At 53.1% G+C, this 22,777-nt stretch overlaps 1 protein-coding gene across 1 annotated transcript in view; it reads left to right on the forward strand.

Annotated features, from left to right (window-relative positions):
- The window catches only part of LOC119957440 (R3H and coiled-coil domain-containing protein 1-like), a 42,685-nt gene that overhangs the window by 7,388 nt on the left and 12,520 nt on the right, over positions 1-22,777 (forward strand). Inside the window, exons 3-9 of the mRNA XM_038785512.1 lie at positions 8,230-8,367; positions 9,351-10,416; positions 11,424-11,602; positions 16,900-16,970; positions 17,389-17,484; positions 18,475-18,615; positions 19,303-19,349. Coding sequence (XP_038641440.1) covers positions 9,643-10,416; positions 11,424-11,602; positions 16,900-16,970; positions 17,389-17,484; positions 18,475-18,615; positions 19,303-19,349 — 1,308 coding nt within the window. The 5' untranslated portion in view covers positions 8,230-8,367; positions 9,351-9,642. The remainder of the gene's footprint in view (positions 1-8,229; positions 8,368-9,350; positions 10,417-11,423; positions 11,603-16,899; positions 16,971-17,388; positions 17,485-18,474; positions 18,616-19,302; positions 19,350-22,777) is intronic.

The following is a 22,777-nucleotide window of genomic DNA, read 5'->3' on the forward strand; positions in this document are numbered from 1 at the left end:
GCTACATCGGTACACGACCATTTCTCAATTCTGCCACAGTCGTTCTGCCTTTGCAAACTCCTCCGCTGCTTCCGCCGTCCCAAAATAAAAGTCCTTGGATTTGTAAGTCACCCTCTACTTAGCTGGATATACTATGCTGCACTGCACCTTGCTGATGTACAGTACCCGCTCCACCGTAAAGTCCTGGTATATGCGTATACCAGCTCCAGCCCACTGCACCACCCACTTCTGCTTTGCCCAGCACAGGACTTTCTCCTTCATGCTGTACCTACGGAAACTCACAGTTACTACTCTTGGCGGCTCACTCGCCCTTACTATAGGCCTCCACGACCGATGAGTCCGATCCAGTTCATATCGAGAGGGATCATCCCCCTCCCCAATAGCTTCGCCAACATCGTGGCAAAATACTCCCGTCAGCCTCGGGCCTTCCACCCCTTCAGGCAGACCCACAATCCTCAGATTCTGCCTCCTGGATTTGTTTTCCAGGTCTTCCATTTTGGCTCACAGACCCTTGTTGGTCTCGATCACCCTCTGCAACTCCTTCCCCATCGATGTGAGTTGATCACTGTGCTCCTATAATGCCTCTTCCACTTCCTTCCGTGTCTCACCGTGCTCCCGCACCTCCGCCACTGCGCTTGATACCGCCGCCCTCCCCGGGGTAATCGCCTCCTCCACCAGCACTTTCAATACCGCCCCCATCTCCTTCTTCATCGCTTCCACCTTCACTTTGCCTTTCCGAACACTTCAATCCCCTTTGCTTCCTCACGTTGTACTGTTTGGAAACCTCTCGGCCTAAGTGGCACTGTTTCTATCCACTCCCGGTTCCACCTTGGCCCGTTCATTATGTTTTCTGCCTATTGCATAACCGCTTACTTTGGCATTTTGTCAGATTCCTTTTGGAATTTCTGGAATTTTTGTTGTTGTTGTGGCGTTTCCCGCAAACACCCACCCCCGGCTGAAAACTAAACGAGGGGCCATTGTGCAGGAGTTCTGGGAGGGTCGGCTGAAATGCCATCTGTGTTTCTTGGACACGAGACGATTCCATTTGAGAAAGCCACAGAGATTTATCTCAAGAGGGTTGGAATATAAAAGCAGCGATGTGCTACTGAGCCTTTATAAGGCTCTGGTTAGGCCCCATTTGGAGTACTGTGTCCAGTTTTGGACCCCACTTCACAGGAAGGACATACTGGCACTGGAGCGTGTCCAGCGGAGATTCACACGGATGATCCTGGAATGGCGGGTCTAACATATGATGAACGGCTGAGGATCCTGGGATTGTATTCATTGGAGTTTAGAAGGTTAAGGGGAGATCTAATAGAAACTTACAAGATAATACATGGCTTAGAAAGGGTGGACGCAAAGAAACTGTTTCCGTTAGGCGAGGAGACGAGGACCCGTGGGCACAGCCTTAGAATTAGAGGGGGTAAATTCAGAACAGAAATGCGGAGACATTTCTTCAGCCAGAGTGTGGTGGGCCTGTGGAATTCATTGCCGCGGAGTGCAGTGGAGGCCGGGACGCTAAATGGTTTCAAGGCAGAGATAGATAAATTCTTGATGTCGCGAGGAATTAAGGGCTACGGGGAGAATGCTGGTGGGTGGAGTTGAAATGCCCATCAGCCATGATTGAATGGCGGAGTGGACTCGATGGGCCGAATGGCCTTACTTCCACTCCTATGTCTTATGGTCTTATGGAGACATTTATTGCGGAGCAGGAGAGGGGAGCAAGATGGAAGTGAAGTTCGACCTGGAGGGGCGCAAAACAGGCAGTCGCCGATTATGCACCTTGTCCAATTTGTCCTTCCAAATCGATGGATAGAATATTCATAGGTACGAAATCCACAGCTGCCTGTTTTGCACCCCCTGCTGACTTTATCCCGAAATGCAGTTTTCTTAACACAAATTTATATTGGATAGAAATTTCATCAGCAAATGAGAAATGGTCTTGAATTTTCCGACGACAGTTTTGTAACATGTTCGGCCTCGTTAAGGTGCCTTCCGTATTCAACAGTATCGATTAACTACGAGAAACTGTATACATGTGCAGATACAGGTCCAAGCTGGGAGCTGTCTCCAGGCTTGCTTCTACACACGGCTCTGTCCAGCACCACATACACCCCTAATTTGATTTGATTTATTATTGTCACATTTATTAGAATACAGTGAAAAGTATTGTTTCTTGCATGCTGTACAAACAATGCATACCGTGTATAGGGAGACTGCAGAATATAATGTTACAGTTATAGCAAGATGTGTAGCATTAGGGTCTGGCGCACAAAGGGTTAACTCGGGGCCTGCATTCGACCGCCCGCAGAGCGACGCGAGGGAACACATAGAACATAGAACATAGAACGATACAGCGCAGTACAGGCCCTTCGGCCCTCGATGTTGCACCGACATGGAAAAAAAAAACTAAAGGCCATCTAACCTACACTATGCCCTTATCATCCATATGCTTATCCAATAAATTTTTAAATGCCCTCAATGTTGGCGAGTTCACTACTGTTGCAGGTAGGGCATTCCACGGCCTCACCACTCTTTGCGTAAAAAAACCCACCTCTGACCTCTGTCCTATATCTATTACCCCTCAATTTAAGGCTATGTCCCCTCGTGCTAGCCACCTCCATCCGCGGGAGAAGGCTCTCACTGTCCACCCTATCTAACCCTCTGATCATTTTGTATGCCTCTATTAAGTCACCTCTTAACCTTCTTCTCTCTAACGAAAACAACCTCAAGTCCATCAGCCTTTCCTCATAAGATTTTCCCTCCATACCAGGCAACATCCTGGTAAATCTCCTCTGCACCCGTTCCAAAGCTTCCACGTCCTTCCTATAATGAGGCGACCAGAACTGTACGCAATACTCCAAATGCGGCCGTACCAGAGTTTGGTACAGCTGCATCATGACCTCATGGCTCCGGAACTCAATCCCTCTACCAATAAAGGCCAACACACCATAGGCCTTCTTCACAACCCTATCAACCTGGGTGGCAACTTTCAGGGATCTATGTACATGGACACCGAGATCCCTCTGCTCATCCACACTACCAAGAATTTTACCATTAGCCAAATATTCCGCATTCCTGTTATTCTTTCCAAAGTGAATCACCTCACACTTCTCCACATTAAACTCCATTTGCCACCTCTCAGCCCAGCTCTGCAGCTTATCTATGTCCCTCTGTAACCTGCAACATCCTTCCGCACTGTCTACAACTCCACCGACTTTAGTGTCGTCTGCAAATTTACTCACCCATCCTTCTGCGCCCTCCTCTAGGTCATTTATAAAAATGACAAACAGCAACGGCCCCAGAACAGATCCTTGTGGTACGCCACTCGTAACTGAACTCCATTCTGAACATTTCCCATCAACTACCACTCTCTGTCTTCTTTCAACTAGCCAATTTCTGATCCACATCTCTAAATCACCCTCAATCCCCAGCCTCCATATTTTCTGCAATAGCCGACCGTGGGGAACCTTATCAAACGCTTTACTGAAATCCATATACACCACATCAACTGCTCTACCCTCGTCTACCTGTTCAGTCACCTTCTCAAAGAACTCGATAAGGTTTGTGAGGCATGACCTACCCTTCACAAAACCATGCTGACTATCCCTAATCATATTATTCCTATCTAGATGATTATAAATCGTATCTTTTATAATCCTCTCCAAGACTTTACCCACCACAGACGTTAGGCTCACCGGCCTATAGTTACCTGGGTTATCTCTACTCCCCTTCTTGAACAAAGGGACCACATTTGCTATCCTCCAGTCCTCTGGCACTATTCCTGTAGCCAATGATGACCTAAAAATCAAAGCCAAAGGCTCAGCAATCTCTTCCCTGGCTTCCCAGAGAATCCTAGGATAAATCCCATCTGGCCCCGGGGACTTATCTATTTTCACCTTGTCCAGAATTGCCAACACTTCTTCCCTACGCACCTCAATGCCATCTATTCTAATAGCCTGGGTCTCAGCATTCTCCTCCACAATATTATCTTTTTCTTGAGTGAATACTGACGAAAAGTATTCATTTAGTATCTCGCTTATCTCCTCAGCCTCCACACACAACTTCCCACCACTGTCCTTGACTGGCCCTACTCTTACCCTAGTCATTCTTTATTCCTGACATACCTATAGAAAGCTTTTGGGTTTTCCTTGATCCTACCTGCCAAAGACTTCTCATGTCCCCTCCTTGCTCGTCTCAGCTCTCTCTTTAGATCCTTCCTCGCTTCCTTGTAACTATCAAGCGCCCCAACTGAAACTTCACGCCTCATCTTCACATAGGCCTCCTTCTTCCTCTTAACAAGAGATTCCACTTCTTTGGTAAACCACGGTTCCCTCGCTCGACCCCTTCCTCCCTGCCTGACTGGTACGTACTTATCAAGAACATGCAATAGCTGTTCCTTGAACAAGCTCCACATATCCAGTGTGCCCAACCCTTGCAGCCTACTTCTCCAACCAACACATCCTAAGTCATGTCTAATGGCATCATAATTGCCCTTCCCCCAGCTATAACTCTTGCTCTGCGGGGTATACTTATCCCTTTCCATCACTAACGTAAAGGTCACCGAATTGTGGTCACTGTCTCCAAAGTGTTCACCTACCTCCAGATCTAACACCTGGCCTGGTTCATTACCCAAAACCAAATCCAAAGTGGCCTCACCTCTTGTTGGCCTGTCAACATATTGTGTCAGAAAACCCTCCTGCACACATTGTACAAAGAACGACCCATCCAATGTACTCGAACTATATCTTTTCCAGTCAATATTAGGAAAGTTAAAGTCTCCCATAACAACTACCCTGTTACTTTCGCTCTTTTCCAGAATCATCTTCGCCATCCTTTCCTCTACATCTCTAGAACTATTAGGTGGCCTATAGAAAACTCCCAACAGGGTGACCTCTCCTTTCCTGTTTCTAACCTCAGCCCATACTACCTCGGAAGAACAGTCCCCATCTTGCATCCTTTCTACCACCGTAATACTGTCCTTGACTAGCAGCGCCACACCTCCCCCTCTTTTGCCCCCTTCTCTGACCTTACTAAAGCACCTAAACCCCGGAACCTGCAACAACCATTCCTGTCCCTGCTCTATCCATGTCTCTGAAATGGCCACAACATCGAAGTCCCAGGTACCAACCCATGCTGCCAGTTCCCCTACCTTATTTCGTATACTCCTGGCATTGAAATAGACACACTTCAAACCACAGACCTGAACACTGCCGCCCTCCTGCGAAGTCAAAACTGTGCTCCTGACCTCTCTACTCTCAATCTCTCGCACCCCAAAACTACAATCCAGGTTCCCATGCCCCTGCTGAATTAGTTTAAACCCCCCCAAAGAGTACTAACAAATCTCCCCCCCAGGATATTGGTGCCCCTCAGGTTCAGATGTAGACCATCCTGTCTATAGAGGTCCCACCTTCCCCAGAAAGAGCCCCAGTTATCCAGAAATCTGAATCCCTCCCGCCTGCACCATCCCTGTAGCCACGTGTTTAATTGCTCTCTCTCCCTATTCCTCATCTCACTATCACGTGGCACGGGCAACAACCCAGAGATAACAACTCTGTTTGTTCTTGCTCTGAGCTTCCATCCTAGCTCCCTAAAGGCCTGCCTGACATCCTTGTCCCCTTTCCTACCTATGTCGTTAGTGCCAATGTGGACTACGACTTGGGGCTGCTCCCCCTCCCCCTTAAGGACCCGGAAAACACGATCCGAGACATCACGTACCCTTGCACCTGGGAGGCAACATACCAAACGTGAGTCTCTCTCGCTCCCACAAAATCTCCTATCTGTGCCCCTGACTATTGAGTCCCCAATTACTAATGTTCTACTCCTTTCCCCCCTTCCCTTCTGAGCAACAGGGACAGACTCCGTGCCAGAGGCCCGTACCCCATGGCTTACCCCTGGTAAGTCGTCCCCCCCACAAGTATCCAAAACGGTATACTTGTTACTCAGGGGAACGACCGCAGGGGGTCCCTGCACTGACTGCTTCTTCCCAGTCCCTCTTACAGTTACCCATCTATCTCCAGTCTTTGGTGTAACTACTTCCCTGAAGCTCCTATCTATGACCCCCCTCTGCCTCCCGAATGATCCGAAGTTCATCCAGCTCAAGCTCCAGGTCCCTAACACGGTTTTTGAGGAGCTGGAGTTGGGTGCACTTCCCACAGATGAAATCAGCAGGGACACTGACGGCGTCCCTCACCTCAAACATTCTGCAGGAGGAGCATTGTACTGCCTTCCCTGACATCCCCTCTAGATTAAAAAAAAACAAGAAAAAGAAAAAGAAAGGAAGAGCTTACCTGATATTACCTCAAACCCTGATCCCGCTGAAAGGTAAGCAAATTTAAAGGCACTCACTCACCTTCACGACAGGCCCCTGCTCCCGCTTCCCAACCACCGTGGGGTGGGGGGGTTGGTTAGAGGAGGAGGTAGGGTGGGAAACACTCACAAAGTGTTTCGGGTTTAACTGTCAGTTGCCAACAGCCCCTCCACAAACCACCTTCAACTTAGGCTGACCGCACTGCACGTATGCAAATTTCCCCAGAACAGCTGATCAGTAGCTCTGCTCTGCTGCCCTCTGCTGGTTGCTTGCCTTTACTCAAACTCCTTGGATCTTCTTCGCAGGTTCACCTTCGACTTAGGCTGACCGCACTGCACGTATGCAAATTTCCCCAGAACAGCTGATCAGTAGCTCTGCTCTGCTGCCCTCTGCTGGTTGCTTGCCTTTACTCAAACTCCTTGGGTCTTCTTCGCAGGTTCACCTTCGACTTAGGCTGACCGCACTGCACGTATGCAAATTTCCCCAGAACAGCTGACCCACAATTCATACTTTTAATTCTGATTCCTGTTCTTCCCTCGCCTTCAAACAATTTGAGTTGACTGCCCTGCGGCAGTCGTATTCTCGACCTGCAGTACTGTGAAGGTCAACGGTTTTGACAAATTCACAGATGTTTCAATTTTGTTCCGGCATTTCCACACACCCGTCTCAGAATCCACGTTGGGTGCCACGACCTGTCCAAATGAATAAACATTTGCTGCAATTTCTGGTTTCTCCCGAGAGAATATTGAAGGCTCCTTTGCGCCTGGATCTCGCATTAATAATTGCACTTTGATAAATGTATGTTCAGCACGTGTCTGGAATCTTGCTCTGTGTAAATTGGTTGTTGCAGTTCACACGTTACAACAGCACTTCTGTAACACCCTTTTTCCCTTTCCGTCTTTTTGTAGTTTTTTTTCCTCTGAATTAGAACATAGAACATAGAACGATACAGCGCAGTACAGGCCCTTCGGCCCTCAATGTTGCACCGACATGGAAAAAACTAAAGGCCATCTAACCTACACTATGCCCTTATCATCCATATGCTTATCCAATAAACTTTTAAATGCCCTCAATGTTGGCGAGTTCACTACTGTTGCAGGTAGGGCATTCCACGGCCTCACCACTCTTTGCGTAAAAAAACCTACCTCTGACCTCTGTCCTATATCTATTACCCCTCAATTTAAGGCTATGTCCCCTCGTGCTAGCCACCTCCATCCGCGGGAGAAGGCTCTCACTGTCCACCCTATCTAACCCTCTGATCATTTTGTATGCCTCTATTAAGTCACCTCTTAACCTTCTTCTCTCTAACGAAAACAGCCTCAAGTCCATCAGCCTTTCCTCATAAGATTTTCCCTCCATACCAGGCAACATCCTGGTAAATCTCCTCTGCACCCGTTCCAAAGCTTCCACGTCCTTCCTATAATGAGGCGACCAGAACTGTACGCAATACTCCAAATGCGGCCGTACTAGAGTTTGTACAACTGCAACATGACCTCATGGCTCCGGAACTCAATCCCTCTACCAATAAAGGCCAACACACCATAGGCCTTCTTCACAACCCTATCAACCTGGGTGGCAACTTTCAGGGATCTATGTACATGGACACCGAGATCCCTCTGCTCATCCACACTACCAAGAATCTTACCATTAGCCAAATATTCCGCATTCCTGTTATTCTTTCCAAAGTGAATCACCTCACACTTCTCCACATTAATCTCCATTTGCCACCTCTCAGCCCAGCTCTGCAGCTTATCTATGTCCCTCTGTAACCTGCAACATCCTTCCGCACTGTCTACAACTCCACCGACTTTAGTGTCGTCTGCAAATTTACTCACCCAACCTGTTGCTGTTGTCTTCCATTCTGCTTCGGGCAGCTCGTGGTGTGTTGGTCACTCTGCTCTTTCTCCGTCTGTCCGCAGGGTCCTGCTCTTCCCCCCGCTCCGCAGCCGACTGCGGTATCTAATCCACCGCGTTGTGGAGGATTTTGACTCACTGGACAGCTTCTCGGTGGGAGAGGCAGCTTTCCGGCGTACCGCAGTGTGTCTGGCTGACAAGAGGTGAGTATGTGGGGCTGAGGGGGCCGGGGCTTGGGGGCAGGTGAAATGAAAAAATTTGAAACGAAAATCGTTTATTGTCACGAGGAGGCTTCAAATGAAGTTACTGTGAAAAGCCCCTAGTCGCCGCATTCCGGCGCCTGTCCGGGGAGGCTGGTACGGGAATCGAACCGTGCTGCTGGCCTGCCTTGGTCTGCTTTAAAAAGCCAGCGATTTAGCCGAGTGAGCTAAACCAGCCCCAGACGAGATGGGGTGGGAGAGAGGCGGGGGTGGGGTGGGGAGGTGGAATTGGAGGAAAGATGGGGTGGGAGAGAGGGGGTGGTGGGCTGGCGGTGGGGGCTGGTATTGGAGGAAAGATGTGCCTGAGACGTTCCTCTGAGATATCCTCCAACACTGACATTCCCAGGTCTCATGGCTCCGCAATTGGGGGCCCTGCTTTCAAGCTTTGGAATCCCCTCCTCTCTCCGCCTCGCTCCCCCCCCCTCCCCGGGCTCCTTCAGACCAAGCCTTTAGCCACCTGACCTGGGCTGACGTGTCTCTGTGTCCCACTTGGTTGTAGGAAGCTCCTGTCAAACACTTGGGGGATCCTTTGTTCTGCTGGGCCCTCCACATTAACCTGCCCTCTGACAGATTCAGCTCCAGCCTCCTTCGCTTCCCCAGTCGTTGTGACCGAGGGCAACGACTCCGCTGGCAGCCAGATAGACAGGACGCAACAAGGTTTATTCCACAATCTAACTCTCCATTCCCCCTCAGGCTCCTCGACCCGCTCCCTAGGCCCGGGGTTATATCCTGTGGGGGAGGAGGGGTCTAATTAGGAGGAAGCTCCACTCCCTAATCCCCTGGGGAGTTGGCATTCCCAGGTGTAGGAGGGGAATCTGATAGGAAGGAAAACAGACAAATCATTCCCGTGGAGTTGGGGAGGAATTGCTCGCCGAAGGCCTGGATAGATTGTAACTGATTGTTTTCATTCTCTGCGTCCTTGGCAGATTGCACGCACCCCTGGAAGGGAATCGCAGCCACGCTCCAACTCACTGGACAGAAAGGAACAGCATTGACAGTCAGGCGGAGGCAGGTGGCGATGGGGCGACCAGGCAAGACAAGCTGCCTCCTAGCCACGCCAAGTCCAGGAACAGGCCCGATAAAGCCCACTATGCTGGAAGGGCCGACTGTCGGAACGGTGGCCAGAACAGAAGAGACGGCAAGTTTCATTCCAAAAGGGAAACCAGGAACCGGGAAGGAAGAAGACATCCAGGAACAGACGGGACCGACGGCAGCAAGATGCCCGTCAGGGCGGAAGAGGAGGAGGGGGAGAGCGGTCAGATTGCTCAAGAGGCCGTCCCGCGGTGTCCACTTAGCGGCGGGAAAGTGGGGCGGAGTGAGGAAGGGGAGCAATCCATAACCTCCCACCTCCGGCCAACAGAGCATGAAGGTGATTTCCAAACGCACAGACCAACAGAAGACCCAGCAGCTGACCATGTTTTGGATGGAATTCCCCAGGAGGCAAAGGAAGAGCAGGATCCGAGGTCGAAGGAGGAGATGACATTCCCGTTGGCGGAGGAGATGACATTCCCGTTGGCGGAGGAGATGACATTCCCGTTGGCGGAGGAGATGACATTCCCGTTGGCGGAGGCGAGTGCGGCTCGGGATGAGTCCAATTTGGGCCATGAGGGAAGCCGGTGTGAAAGCGTGTCGCCGTTGGTGGAGGCTGCTGAGGCTGCGTGTGGAGAACAGGTTGTGCACCATGAGCTTCGCTCGCCAAGGCCGACCTCGAAGACAACGGGAGCCGTGGGCCCCAGAGAGGGTCAGTGTGAAGGCCAGGCAGCTCCGGGTGACGAGGGGCCTCTGTCGAGCAGCGGCGATGCTGAACAGGTGGTCAGCCCCCAGGAGAGTCAGCTGACAATGAGAGAGCAGCGGGACGAGAGTAGCAGAGCTGGCAACGCGGCCAACACTGGAGCTGAACACGGCGCGGTCGGAGTGGAGAGCGAAGACAGTGAAGCAAACAGTCCAGATCCCTCAAATCCTGCCGCCGACTCAACAGATTTACTCAAAGAGGTAACCCACTTTCTGCTCAAAGTGTATTAAAATCTACCAAATGTCAAGCACACTGGGCAACGAATCTGCAAAGGTGTGACTTTGTCTTCAATCTGCTACTCCCGTATTTATTTTAAGCAGTTAATTGAATTGTGATTTGTGTTTCTGACAGGATAAATAAAGTTAATTGCTGGCCTAGTCAGCTGCGCCCACTTAACCTGGATGAAGAAAAGATTGTCTTGAAAGATCTAGGTGTACAGGTCCACAGGTCACTGAAAGTGACAACACAGGTGGAGAAGGTAGTCAAGAAGGCATACAGCATGCTTGCCTTCATTGGCCGGGGCATTGAGTATAAGAATTGGCAAGTCATGTTGCAGCTGTATAGAACCTTAGTTAGGCCACACTTGGAGTATAGTGTTCAATTCTGGTCGCCACACTACCAGAAGGATGTGGAGGCTTTAGAGAGGGTGCAGAAGAGATTTACCAGGATGTTGCCTGGTATGGAGGGCATTAGCTATGAGGAGCGGTTGAATAAACTCGGTTTGTTCTCACTGGAACGACGGAGGTTGGGGAGCGACCTGATAGAGGTCAACAAAATTATAAGGGGCATAGACAGAGTGGATAGTCAGAGGCTTTTCCCCAGGGTAGAGGGGTCAATTACTTGGGGGCATAGGTTTAAGGTGCGAGGGTCAAGGTTTAGAGGAGATGTACGAGGCCAGTTTTTTACACAGAGAGTCGTGGGTGCCTGGAACTCGCTGCCGGAGGAGGTGGTGGAAGCAGGGACGATAGTGACATTTAAGGGGCATCTTGACAAATACATGAACAGGATGGGAATAGAGGGATACGGATCCAGGAAATGTAGAAGATTTTAGTTTAGACGGGCAGCATGGTCGGCGCAGGCTTAGAGGGCCGAACGGCCTGTTCCTGTGCTGTACTTTGTGTTGCTCTGAGTGCTGTTTAAATGTGGTTTTCAGTTTGGGGAAAGGATATATCGCTGTTCCTCACCCCGCTTTCTGATCTGATTGCAGCTTGCGGCTTGCCTGGGAGAGTTGAGTATCAGCGTTGAACATCCTCAGTGCGATTACTCCATCTATCAGTCTGAGGAAGTCCACATCACCCGCCTGGACTTTGGACACATCATCGAAATCTTCGACTTCTCTCCCCAGCTGAGCACTGAAGATATACAGGAGGCGTTTAGCAGTTTTCAGTAAGTGTTTTCGATTTCCTCTTGACTCTCCTCTGTCTGAAAGCACCAGCTCAAAGCTCCCGTTTGCATCTTTGTTGGGCAGGCTGTTTCTACTGGCATAATGACTGCGAGCGAGGGGTTTAGCCAGCCTTCAGGTCTTAACTGATCAGAAGAGTTATTCTGAGATTAAACATGGCCTTCTCAATCTTCCATGGTGAAGTAAACCACTCTCTCCCTCCCTCCCTCCCTCCCTCCCTCCCTCCCTCCCTCCTCCCTCCCTCCCTCCCTCTCTCCCTCCCTCCCTCTCTCCCTCTCTCCCTCCCTCCCTCTCTCCTCTCTCCCTCCCTCTTCTCTCTCTCCCTCCCTCCCTCCCTCCCTCTCTCCCTCCCTCCCTCTCTCCCTCCCTCTCTCCCTCCTCCCTCCCTCTCTCCCTCCCTCCCTCCCTCCCTCTCTCCCTCCCTCCCTCCCTCCCTCTCTCCCTCTCTCCCTCCCTCCCTCTCTCCCTCCCTCCCTCTCTCCCTCCCTCCCTCCCTCTCTCCCTCCCTCCCTCTCTCCCTCCCTCCCTCCCTCCCTCTCTCCCTCCCTCCCTCCCTCCCTCCCTCCCTCCCTCCCTCTCTCCCTCCCTCCCTCCCTCCCTCCCTCCCTCCCTCCCTCCCTCCCTCTCTCCCTCCCTCCCTCCCTCCCTCTCTCCCTCCCTCCCTCTCTCTCTCTCTCTCTCTCCCTCTCTCTCCTCCCCCTCTCCCTCTCTCTCTCTCTCCCCCTCTCCCTCCCTCCCTCCCTCCCTCCCTCCCTCCCTCCCTCCCTCCCTCCCTCCCTCCCTCCCTCCCTCCCTCCCTCCCTCCCTCCCTCCCTCCCTCCCTCCTCCTCCTCCCTCCTTCCCTCCCTCCTCCCGCCCTCCTCCCTCCCTCCCGCCCTCTCTCCCTCCCTCCCGCCCTCTCTCCCTCCCTCCCGCCCTCATCTCCCTCCCTCCCTCTCTCTCTCTCTCTCTCTCTCTCTCTCCCCCTCCCTCCCTCTCTCCCTCCCTCCCTCTCATCCCTCCCTCCCTCCCTCCCCTCTCTCCCTCCCTCTCTCCCTCCCGCCCTCCCTCCCTCCTCTCCGCTCCCTCCCTCTCCCCTCCCGCTCTCCCTCCCTCCCTCCTCCCTCCCTCTCTCCCTCCCTCTCTCCTCCCTCTCTCCCTCCCTCTCTCCCTCCCTCTCTCCCTCCCTCCCTCCCTCTCTCCCTCCCTCCCGCCCTCCCTCCCTCCCTCCCTCTCTCTCTCCCTCCCTCCCTCTCCCTCTCCTCTCTCTCCCTCTCCCTCCCTCTCTCCCTCCCTCCCTCCTCCCTCCCCCCTCTCTCCCCCTCCTCCCTCCCTCCCTCCCTCCCTCTCTCCCTCCCTCCCTCCCTCTCTCTCCCTCCCTCCCTCCCTCCCTCTCTCTCTCTCCTCTCCCTCTCCCTCTCTCTCCCTCCCTCTCCCTCTCTCCCTCTCCCGCTCTCTCTCCCTCTCCCTCCTCCCTCTCCCTCCCTCCCTCCCCTCTCTCCCTCACTCCCTCCCTCCCCTCTCTCTCCCCCTCTCCCTCTCTCTCCTCCCTCCCTCTCCCTCTCCCTCCTCCCTCTCTCCCTCCCTCCCTCCCGCCCTCCTCTCCCTCCCTCCCGCCCTCTCTCCCTCCCTCCCTCTCTCTCTCTCTCTCTCTCTCTCTCTCTCTCTCTCTCTCTCTCTCTCCCCCTCCCTCCCTCTCTCCCTCCCTCCTCTCTCCTCCCTCCCTCCCTCCCCTCCCTCTCTCCCTCCCTCCTCCCCTCCCTCTCTCCCATCCCTCCCTCTCTCCCTCCCTCCCTCCCTCCCTCTCTGTCTCCTCCCTCCCTCTCCCTCTCTCTCTCTCCCTCTCCCTCCCTCTCTCCCTCCCTCCCTCCCTCTCTCCCTCCCTCCCTCCCTCCCTCTCTCCTCCCTCCCTCCTCCCTCCCTCCCTCCCTCTCTCTCTCCCTCTCCCTCTCCCCTCTCCCTCTCTCCCTCCCTCTCCCTCTCCCTCTCTCCCTCTCCCTCCTCTCTCTCTCCCTCTCTCTCTCTCCCTCTCCCTCTCCCTCTCCCTCCTCCCTCCCCTCCCCTCTCTCCCTCCCTCCCTCCCTCCCCTCTCTCTCTCCCCCTCTCCCTCTCTCTCCCTCCCTCCCTCTCCCTCTTCCCTCCCTCCCTCTCTCCCTCCCTCCCTCCCTCCCTCTCGCCCTCCCTCTCTCTCTCCCTCTCTCTCCCTCTCTCCCTCTCTCCCTCTCTCTCTCCCTCTCTCCCTCTCCCTCTCTCCCTCCCTCTCCCTCTCTCTCCCTCCCTCCCTCTCTCCCTCCCTCTCTCTCTCATATGCCCACATGTCCATCCTGCGATGCCCAACATGAACTGGAAGAACAAGACCTCATCCGATGAGGCAGATTACACCCTTCTGGACTCAACATTGAGTTCAACAGCTTTAGACAATAAACCTCCCCCTCCATCACACCTGCGAAAGAAAGGTCATTTGTTTCAGGATTGGCACAGTGGTTAGCACTGTTGCTTCACAGCGCCAGGGACCCGGGTTCGATTCCAGCCTTGGGTCACTGTGCGGAGTCTGCACGCTCTCCCCCTGTGTGCGTGGGTTTCCTCCGGGTGCTCCGGTTTCCTCCCACAGTCCAGACATGTGCAGGTTAGGTGGGATAATGGGCAGGGGAGTGAGCTGGGTAGGGTGCTCTTTCAGAGGCTTGGTGCAGACTCGATGGGCCGAATGGCCTCGTTCCTCACTGCAGGAATTCTATGGTTCCATGGAATTATAAAACTGATTCAAGGACACTTTGAAAATTCATTCCACTGGACATTGCTGGCTTGGCCAGCATTTATTTCCCATTCCCAACTGTCCCTGAGAAGGTGGCAGTGCATGAGGTGTAGGTGCACCCACTGTGCTGTTAGGGAGGGAGTTCCAGGATGTTGCCCCAGTGACAGTGAAGGAGCGGCCGATATATTTCCCAGTCAGGTGGTGAGTGACTCGGAGGGGAACCTCAAGGTGGTGGGGTTCCCAGGTATCTGCTGCCATTGTCCTTCTAGATAATAGTGGCCGTGGGTTTGGAAGGTGCTGCCTAAGGAGCCTTAATGAGTTACTGCAGTGCATTTTGTAGATGGTACACACGGCTGCCGCTGTGCGTCGGTGGTGGAGGGAGTGAATGTTTGTGGAAGGGGGAGCAATCAAACGGGGCTGCTTTGTCCTGGATGGTGCTGAGTTTTTTTTTAAATATAATTTTTATTGGAATTTTTTACAGAAAATATAAAACATAACGACAAACAATGAAATGCAACAAAATAACCCATAATCACTGTAACACCCCCAGACCGTATCGACGCATGTATCACATCCCCCCACCCCCCCAACCCCAATGAACAACAGAAGAACTTAAAAATAAATTTAAATTAAATAAACAAACATAGTCATTGTCTGCCCCCCTTTTCCCTCCTCCCCCCCCTTTTCCCTCCTCCCCCCCCCCCTTTTCCCTCCTCCCCCCCCCCCCCATTTCCCCCCGGGTTGCTGCTGCTACTGTCCCAGTACCCTATCGTTGAGCCAGAAAGTCGAGGAAAGGTTGCCACCGCCTAAAGAACCCTTGTACCGACCCTCTCAGGGTGAATTTGACCTTCTCAAGCTTAATGAAGCCTGCCATGTCATTGATCCAGGTCTCCACGCTTGGGGGCCTCGCGTCCTTCCACTGTAGCAAAATCCTTCGCCGGGCTACTAGGGACGCAAAGGCCAGCACACCGGCCTCTTTCGCCTCCTGCACTCCCGGCTCCACCCCAACCCCAAAAATCGCGAGTCCCCATCCTGGTTTGACCCTGGATCCCACCACCCTCGACAGCGTCCTCGCCACCCCCTTCCAGAACTCCTCCAGTGCCGGGCGTGCCCAGAACATATGGGCATGGTTCGCTGGACTCCCCGAGCACCTGACACACGTCTTCACCCCCAAAGAACCTACTCATCCTCGTCCCGGACATGTGGGCCCGGTGTAGCACCTTGAATTGGATGAGGCTAAGCCGCGCACACGAGGAGGAAGAATTAACCCTCTCCAGAGCATCAGCCCATGTCCCGTCTTCGATCTGTTCCCCCAGTTCCCCCTCCCACTTAGCTTTCAGCTCCTCTACTGATGCCTCCTCCGCCTCCTGCATAACCTTGTAGATATCAGATATCTTCCCCGCTCCGACCCAGACCCCCGAAAGCACCCTGTCGCTCACCCCCCTCGCGGGAAGCGAAGGGGATCCCTCCACCTGCCGCCTAGCAAATGCCTTTACCTGCAGATACCTGAACATGTTCCCCGGGGGGAGCCCAAATTTCTCCTCCAACTCCCCCAGGCTCGCAAACCTCCCATCAATGAACAGGTCCCTCAGCTGTCTGATGACCACTCTGTGCCAACCCTGAAATCCCCCATCAATGTTCCCTGGGACGAACCTATGGTTCCCCCTTAACGGAGCCTCCATCGAGCCCCCCACTTCTCCCCTATGTCGCCTCCACTGCCCCCAAATCTTGAGGGTAGCCGCCACCACCGGACTCGTGGTACACCTCATAGGAGGGAGCGGCCACGGCGCCGTTACCAGGGCCCCCAGGCTTGTATCTCCACAGGACGCCCTCTCCATCCGTTTCCATGCTGCCCCCTCCCCCTCCATCACCCACTTGCGCACCATCGACACATTGGCCGCCCAATAATACCCCGAGAGATTGGGTAATGCCAGCCCCCCCCATCTCTACCCCGCTCCAAGAAGACCCTCTTCACCCTCGGGGTCCCATGCGCCCAAACAAAGCTCATGATGCTGCTAGTCACCCTTCTAAAAAAGGCCCTAGGGATAAAGATGGGCAAACACTGAAAAAGGAACAAGAACCTCGGGAGAACCGTCATTTTGACGGACTGCACTCTGCCCGCCAGCGATAGCGGCACCATGTCCCACCTTTTAAATTCCTCGATGGTGCTGAGTTTCTTGAGTGTTGTTGGAGCCGCACTCATCCAGGCAAGTGGAGAGTATTCCCTCACACTCCTGACTTGTTCCTGGCAGGCGAGAGCGAGTGGGGTACGACTGCACATCAGGCAGGTTGACCAGGAGACTCACCTCCTCCGAGTGTCCTGGCTCTGGTGTTGGAAGGATATGCCGGGTGTTGGGAGAGTTGTCACCGCACCTTTCTTTCCCATCAAGTCCTGGAATGGGAATCAAACCTGGACCCTCTGTCTCAGAAGCTGGGACCCTTCCCCCTGCTCACAGGACCACCCCAGGGGGGGGGGGGGGGGGGGTGATGATTGTGTCTCCCAGAAGTGCACATGTTTCCAGAAGCTTACCTGGTCCTTTCTCTTGCCAGGAAAGCAGGATTCCGGATAAAGTGGGTGGACAGTACACACGCCTTGGGAATATTTTCCTGTCCGGATTCAGGTAGGGGAATTTTAAACAGATGTGCTACCTCTCACCGAGGGGACTATCCTTCGCTTCCTGGGATGTGTGAGGTCTTTCCACCGCGGCACTGGTCTGGATACGTTGAGTCTTGGGGAAATGGGGGTGGTTTTTAATGGGAATCTCAATCCGTTCCTGAAAGTAAAATTCTTCGCAAATCCCGAACCTGTTTCTCGGACAAGGTCCCGTTTGGGAGGGAGTCCCGTTGATCGGAACGCTTGACCGATTCAAAGCGGGAGGACGAAGGTCCGGATCTTAGCGGGAAGCCGTCGGCAATCTCGGCGCGACGATCAGTAAATTGGGATGGTCTACTCGGGAGAGGAACTGTCTGTGATTACGCTATTTTTATTTTTATTGTTCTCCTTTGTGTGTCCCCCCCCCCCCCACCTCCCCTCCACAGCCTCTCAGGCCTTGTCAGTCGCACATTCCGAGCTGAAAACACGGCCGTTATCTCTGGCTACCAAACAATCGAAGCTCAAGGTGGCCAGGACTTCAGGTAATTGATTCTCAGACTGTTTGTGATGGCGCTCTCCTTGGGGGGGGGGGGGGGAGGGGAGAGTATGTCTGTGTCCTGTGGAATTGTCTTTCTGGTGAGATTTATAACTGCCCCTCCCCATCCCCCCGTCTCTCAGCTGGATTGTCGGTCGTCATGGTTATGGTTGGAAGGATGAATGGGTGGAGATTGCACCTCATCCTCTGGCCAACATTGATTCCCGAACCATTGTCGGTCTGTCCTAATTGCTGGTCGTTAGCCGTTTTGTTCTAATGTTGCTGTGTGAAAATCGTGCTTCCTGCAGTTCCAGGTCGGGGAAGTATACCCTCAGGGGAGTGGGGGAGTATTGGGATTGTCCTGAAATGAACCTTGTTCGTAAATTTGTGCCGTCTTCTGTGCGCCCAACTCCTTGCGGACTCGATCGCTGCTGGAGAAATGCATTTCTGCATTGAGATTTCCCCGATGGCTGACACCATCGTTGTTGCTCCTGCTCCGCGTGCTTGAACTTTCTGACGTGTTTGGGGATTGGCGCGGGAGATTGGCGCGGTTCGGAATCATTTCGCCCTGCCTTCACAGATCTCTGGTCAGTTCGCCCGGCCGGTGGGGAAAATTGAAAAGCAGCTCCGCGTGTTTTAGAACAGTACAGCACAGAACAGGCCCTTCGGCCCTCGATGTTGTGCCGAGCCATGATCACCCTACTCAAACCCACGTATCCACCCTATACCCGTAACCCAACAACCCCCCCCTTAACCTTACTTTTTAGGACACTACGGGCAATTTAGCCTGGCCAATCCACCTAACCCGCACATCTTTGGACTGTGGGAGGAAACCGGAGCACCCGGAGGAAACCCACGCACACACGGGGAGGACGTGCAGACTCCGCACAGACAGTGACCCAGCCGGGAATCGAACCTGGGACCCTGGAGCTGTGAAGCATTTGTGCTGACCACCATGCTACCCTGCTACCCTTTGTTCTTTTGTCTTTGTTTGCAGAGTTCCTACAGCCAGTGAAGGAGAGGGCGCAGACCAACACGGTGATCGCCAAGAGGCTGGTCTTCAGAGCTCTGGGGCTGCAAATGAGTGAATGGAAAGGGCAGCGAGACCCCAGGCCCAAGACTGGAGGTGACAGAAACGGTGAGTGCCGACTCCGCTTCCCCAAAGCGGCAGGATTGATAGTCAACAGAGAGCGAGGGAGAGGTGGGAGGGATTTACTGACCCTCTCCGCCCGCACAATCTTCCAGCCCCTTCGAAGTCGACCCCCTCCCAAGGGTTGCCCAGAGATTGAATTAAATGAATCAATAAATCGAGAATGAAAGCTTGTCTCATGGTGACCATGACTACGAGCGTCCATTGTTGTAAAAACCCGCCTGGCTCACTCCCGTCCTTCAGGGAGGGAAATCTGCCGTCCTTATCCGGTCTGGCCTACGTGTGACTCCAGACCCACAGTAACGTGCCCCCCACCCCTTAACTATTAACCGCCCCTCTCTGAAATGGCCGAGCAAATCACTCTGTTCAAGGGCAATTAGGGGTGGGCAACAGATGCCGGTCCAGCCCAGCGAGGCCAGACTGCCTTCACTTCACAGAGACCCGAGTTGTTGCTGCTTCTGGGATTTTTCTTTGCACCGATTGGCTTCAATTGACGATTGACGCTTTGAAGTCCATCGTTGGTCGGGAGGCACCAGGGCGTTCCGCCCTGTGGCGGGTGAAAGAGGGCGGTGTCGAAATGGGAGAGTGAGAAGTATTCTGGGCCCCGTGGTCACAATGGCAAAACCTTCTCCCAGGGCCTGTTTCTCATTGGGTCTCTCTGTTTTCTCTCTGCAGTTCAGCCTCGCAGGAATCCTGACGACATCAGCGATGACCCCCCGGTGGTACGTATTTACCCTCATAGACTCTCTTTGCTCTGTTCTTGGCTGCCTGTTGCATTCCGTTTCCTCACTTGACCCCTCCGGCCAACGTGGGGGTTCCCCCTCCACAAAAATCCCAGGATTATACAACATCACAACGGAGAGGATGGCCATTCAGCCCATCGACTCTGTCTCTGGAATGCCACTGGAGCCCACGATCGTCCGAATCGGAGGCGGGTGTGTCGCGGCCTGCACCAAAAGAGAGTTCCGGAACGCAGGATTGAACCAGGGAACATCGGATCTCCAGTACTAACCTTCCCCAACTCGGCTGGTTGCGTCTGTCACACGCACAAGAGCATGTCCTCGCTGCCTCATGAGAGAATCTCGACGCTGAAGTGTCACTTTGGGTCAGTGGAACGACCCCCCCCCCCCTCAATCATAATCAAGGGTGTAACCCGGGGGCAGCACTGAGGGAGTGCTGCGCTCCCTGACTCGCTGCTTTGTTCAAAGCGGAGGCCATATCGGGCTGTTCCACTTCGAGGTTAAAGATTCGGTGGCACCTTTTTGTAGAACGGTGCGTTAAATTGCTGCCTTGTGCAACCTGCGCCACCTCAAACAAGGCCCACAGCCACGCTGGCCGGCGCGTCGTCGTCTTGGCGGGATCCTGCTGTGCATCACTTGGCTGCCTGCGCCCTCCGCCGGGCCCAAAGTAATTCGCTGCCCGCCAAGCGTTCCACGAGGGTGTGCAGCGCCGGTTTGAGACGGGAGGAGCTGTGTGAGAAAACGTGGATCGGTGCGCCAGACCCTGAGGTGTCTGCCCAGTGCAATCCTTTCCAAATCAGAAAGTGCCATTCACTAATACAAATACTAATACTAATACAGAACAATACCGAGGGCTTTGGAATATCTTGAGGTTGTGATTGATGCGATGTAAGGACTAGTCTGTGAACTTTCCGTACATGATGATGATAACATCGATACTGCTAATTGTAACGTTATGTATTGATGTTTGTTCCCCACGTGAGCCCCATCCCTAATTGCATAACCTGCCCTGGTCCCTGACCTTGGAAATGCATTAAAAAAAAATCCCAATTAGTGCCAGGAATGGGAGCACTGTCATCATATCACTGGACAGGTCATCCGTGGAATGGTATCTCCGTGGACAGGGGTTCAAATCCCGCCGCCACTGCTCAGGGAACATGGACTCAAATTGATACATCTCATCAATAATGATCATCAAATGCCTGAATTGTCACAAAGACGCTTCTGGTTCACTAATCGCCCTCCCTTGGACGGAGTCCGACATCATCAGCCGCTCGGGCCTAGGTGCGAGTTCAGGACCACAGCAGTGCGTTTGACTGTCAGCTTTGCTCTGAACTCTGTAGGTGGACCTTACCTGCACCACTGCGGTGGTTCCCAGGCTGCTGGCCACCCCCTTCCCGAGGCCAATTCGGGATGCTGGACTTGCCGGCCACACACACTCCAGGAAAAGACTGATTCCCAGAGAGAGTATTATTCCAATGTCCTCGTTTTATTTTATGTCCTCGTTCACAACTTGAACCAAAAGAAACTACCCGGCAGAGAGAACTTGGCCAGACTCGCTCTGGAGGGTGTACGCTCCGAGTTCTCAACCCCGGGGTCTGGTCAAGCTTGCCAATGTTTGATCCCCAGGGTTATCTCCATAGACATCCTCTGCTTTATTATAAGGTTTAAGTTTGCAGTTTAAAGCTTATTCATAGAAACAATCCGGCAGCCTGCAATCCTGATTGGTCCTCGAGGGAGCCTTGTTCCGGCTGTTGCCAGCTAAATGTACAGTTACAAGCCATCATTCTGTCTGTTCCTGTCAAATCTGTGGGCCGCTTCTCCCATCATGCCTCATGGCGCAATGTCAGCCCTCTTTCCTGCTCTACAAATGGGAATTGTCTTGTTTTGAGAGTCAGAACCGCTGGTGAACAGATCCGCCAACTGCGAGTTTAGCCCAGCACAGGGGAAAACTGACGCCGGAATGAGGTAATTAACAGTGAGGGGAAATGGAATTTGGGTGTATCTGAAGCCAGAGGTCCTTTTCCTTTGGGAATTAGGGCAGTGGAACAGCGTTGAACGCGATTACGACCGCACATTTCCTATCGTACCTCTTTTGCGTGGGCTTTGAATGGCCATCGCCACCTGAAGCTTCCCCTCCAAGCCCCACGTCAGACTGACTCGGAAAAATATCGGCCGTTCCTTCACTGTCGCTGGGTCAAAATCCTGGCACTACCTCCCTAACAGCACAGTGGGTGCACCTACACAACAGGGACGGACCGCAGAGGTTCAAGAGGGCGACTAATCACCACCTTCTCAAGGGTAGTTAGGGATGGGCAATAAATGCTAGCCCCCAACCACATGCCATGCAAAAAGAAATGTTGGTGAGTAAAAACAGCCACCCTGTTTCGATAGAGAAACTTTAACATGAAGCTTGCAAAGCTCCAATCTTCCAGTGTGGCCCAGTGCTGTTCATTTGTCAAGGGTGCCTGCGTACCAGCCTCCCCGGACAGGCGCCGGAATGTGGCGACTAGGGGCTTTTCACAGTAACTTCATTGAAGCCTACTCGTGACAATAAGCCATTTTCATTTCATTTTCATTTCATTCCAGTTCCTCAATAGTCTCGACAAAGGAAAATGCTGCGTCCCGCGAAAGAATTTTCATTCGCCCTTCAGACGCAGACTTGATTTACAAACAAACGAGCTGGGAGCAGGAGGAGGCCATTCAGCCCCTCCAACCTGCCCTGCTGGTCAGTGAGTCGTGGCTGATCTGATTGTGGTCTCCAATCCACGTTCCGCCTACGCCCCGCTTCCCAATAACCTTTGACTCCATTGTTAGTCAGGAATCGACCTACCTCAAGGACAGCTGGGCGGCGCAGTGGTTAGCACTGCTGCCTCACGGCGCCGAGATCCAAGTTCGATCCCGGCTCTGGGTCGCTGTCCGTGTGGAGTTTGCACATTCTCCCCGTGTTTGCGTGGGTTTCACCCCCACAACCCAAAGATGTGGGGGTGATGATGAGGTTGGGAAGATGATGATGTTTGGGGGGTGAGGATGATGTCCGAGGATACAGCAGGATTTGGATCGTTTGGAGACTTGGGCGGAGAGATGGCAGATGGAGTTTAATCCGGACAAATGTGAGGCAATGCATTTTGGAAGGTCTAATGCAGGTCGGGAATATACAGTGAATGGTAGAACCCTCAAGAGTATTGACAGTCAGAGAGATCTAGGTGTACAGGTCCACAGGTCACTGAAAGAGGCAACACAGATGGAGAAGGTAGTCAAGAAGGCATACGGCATGCTTGCCTTCATTGGCCGGGGCATTGAGTATAAGAATTGTCAAGTCATGTTGCAGCTGTATCGAACATTAGTTAGGCCACACTTGGAGTATAGTGTTCAATTCTGGTCGCCACACTACCAGAAGGATGTGGAGG

Source organism: Scyliorhinus canicula, chromosome 26, assembly GCF_902713615.1.
Source record: "Scyliorhinus canicula chromosome 26, sScyCan1.1, whole genome shotgun sequence".
Lineage (NCBI taxonomy): Eukaryota > Metazoa > Chordata > Chondrichthyes > Carcharhiniformes > Scyliorhinidae > Scyliorhinus > Scyliorhinus canicula.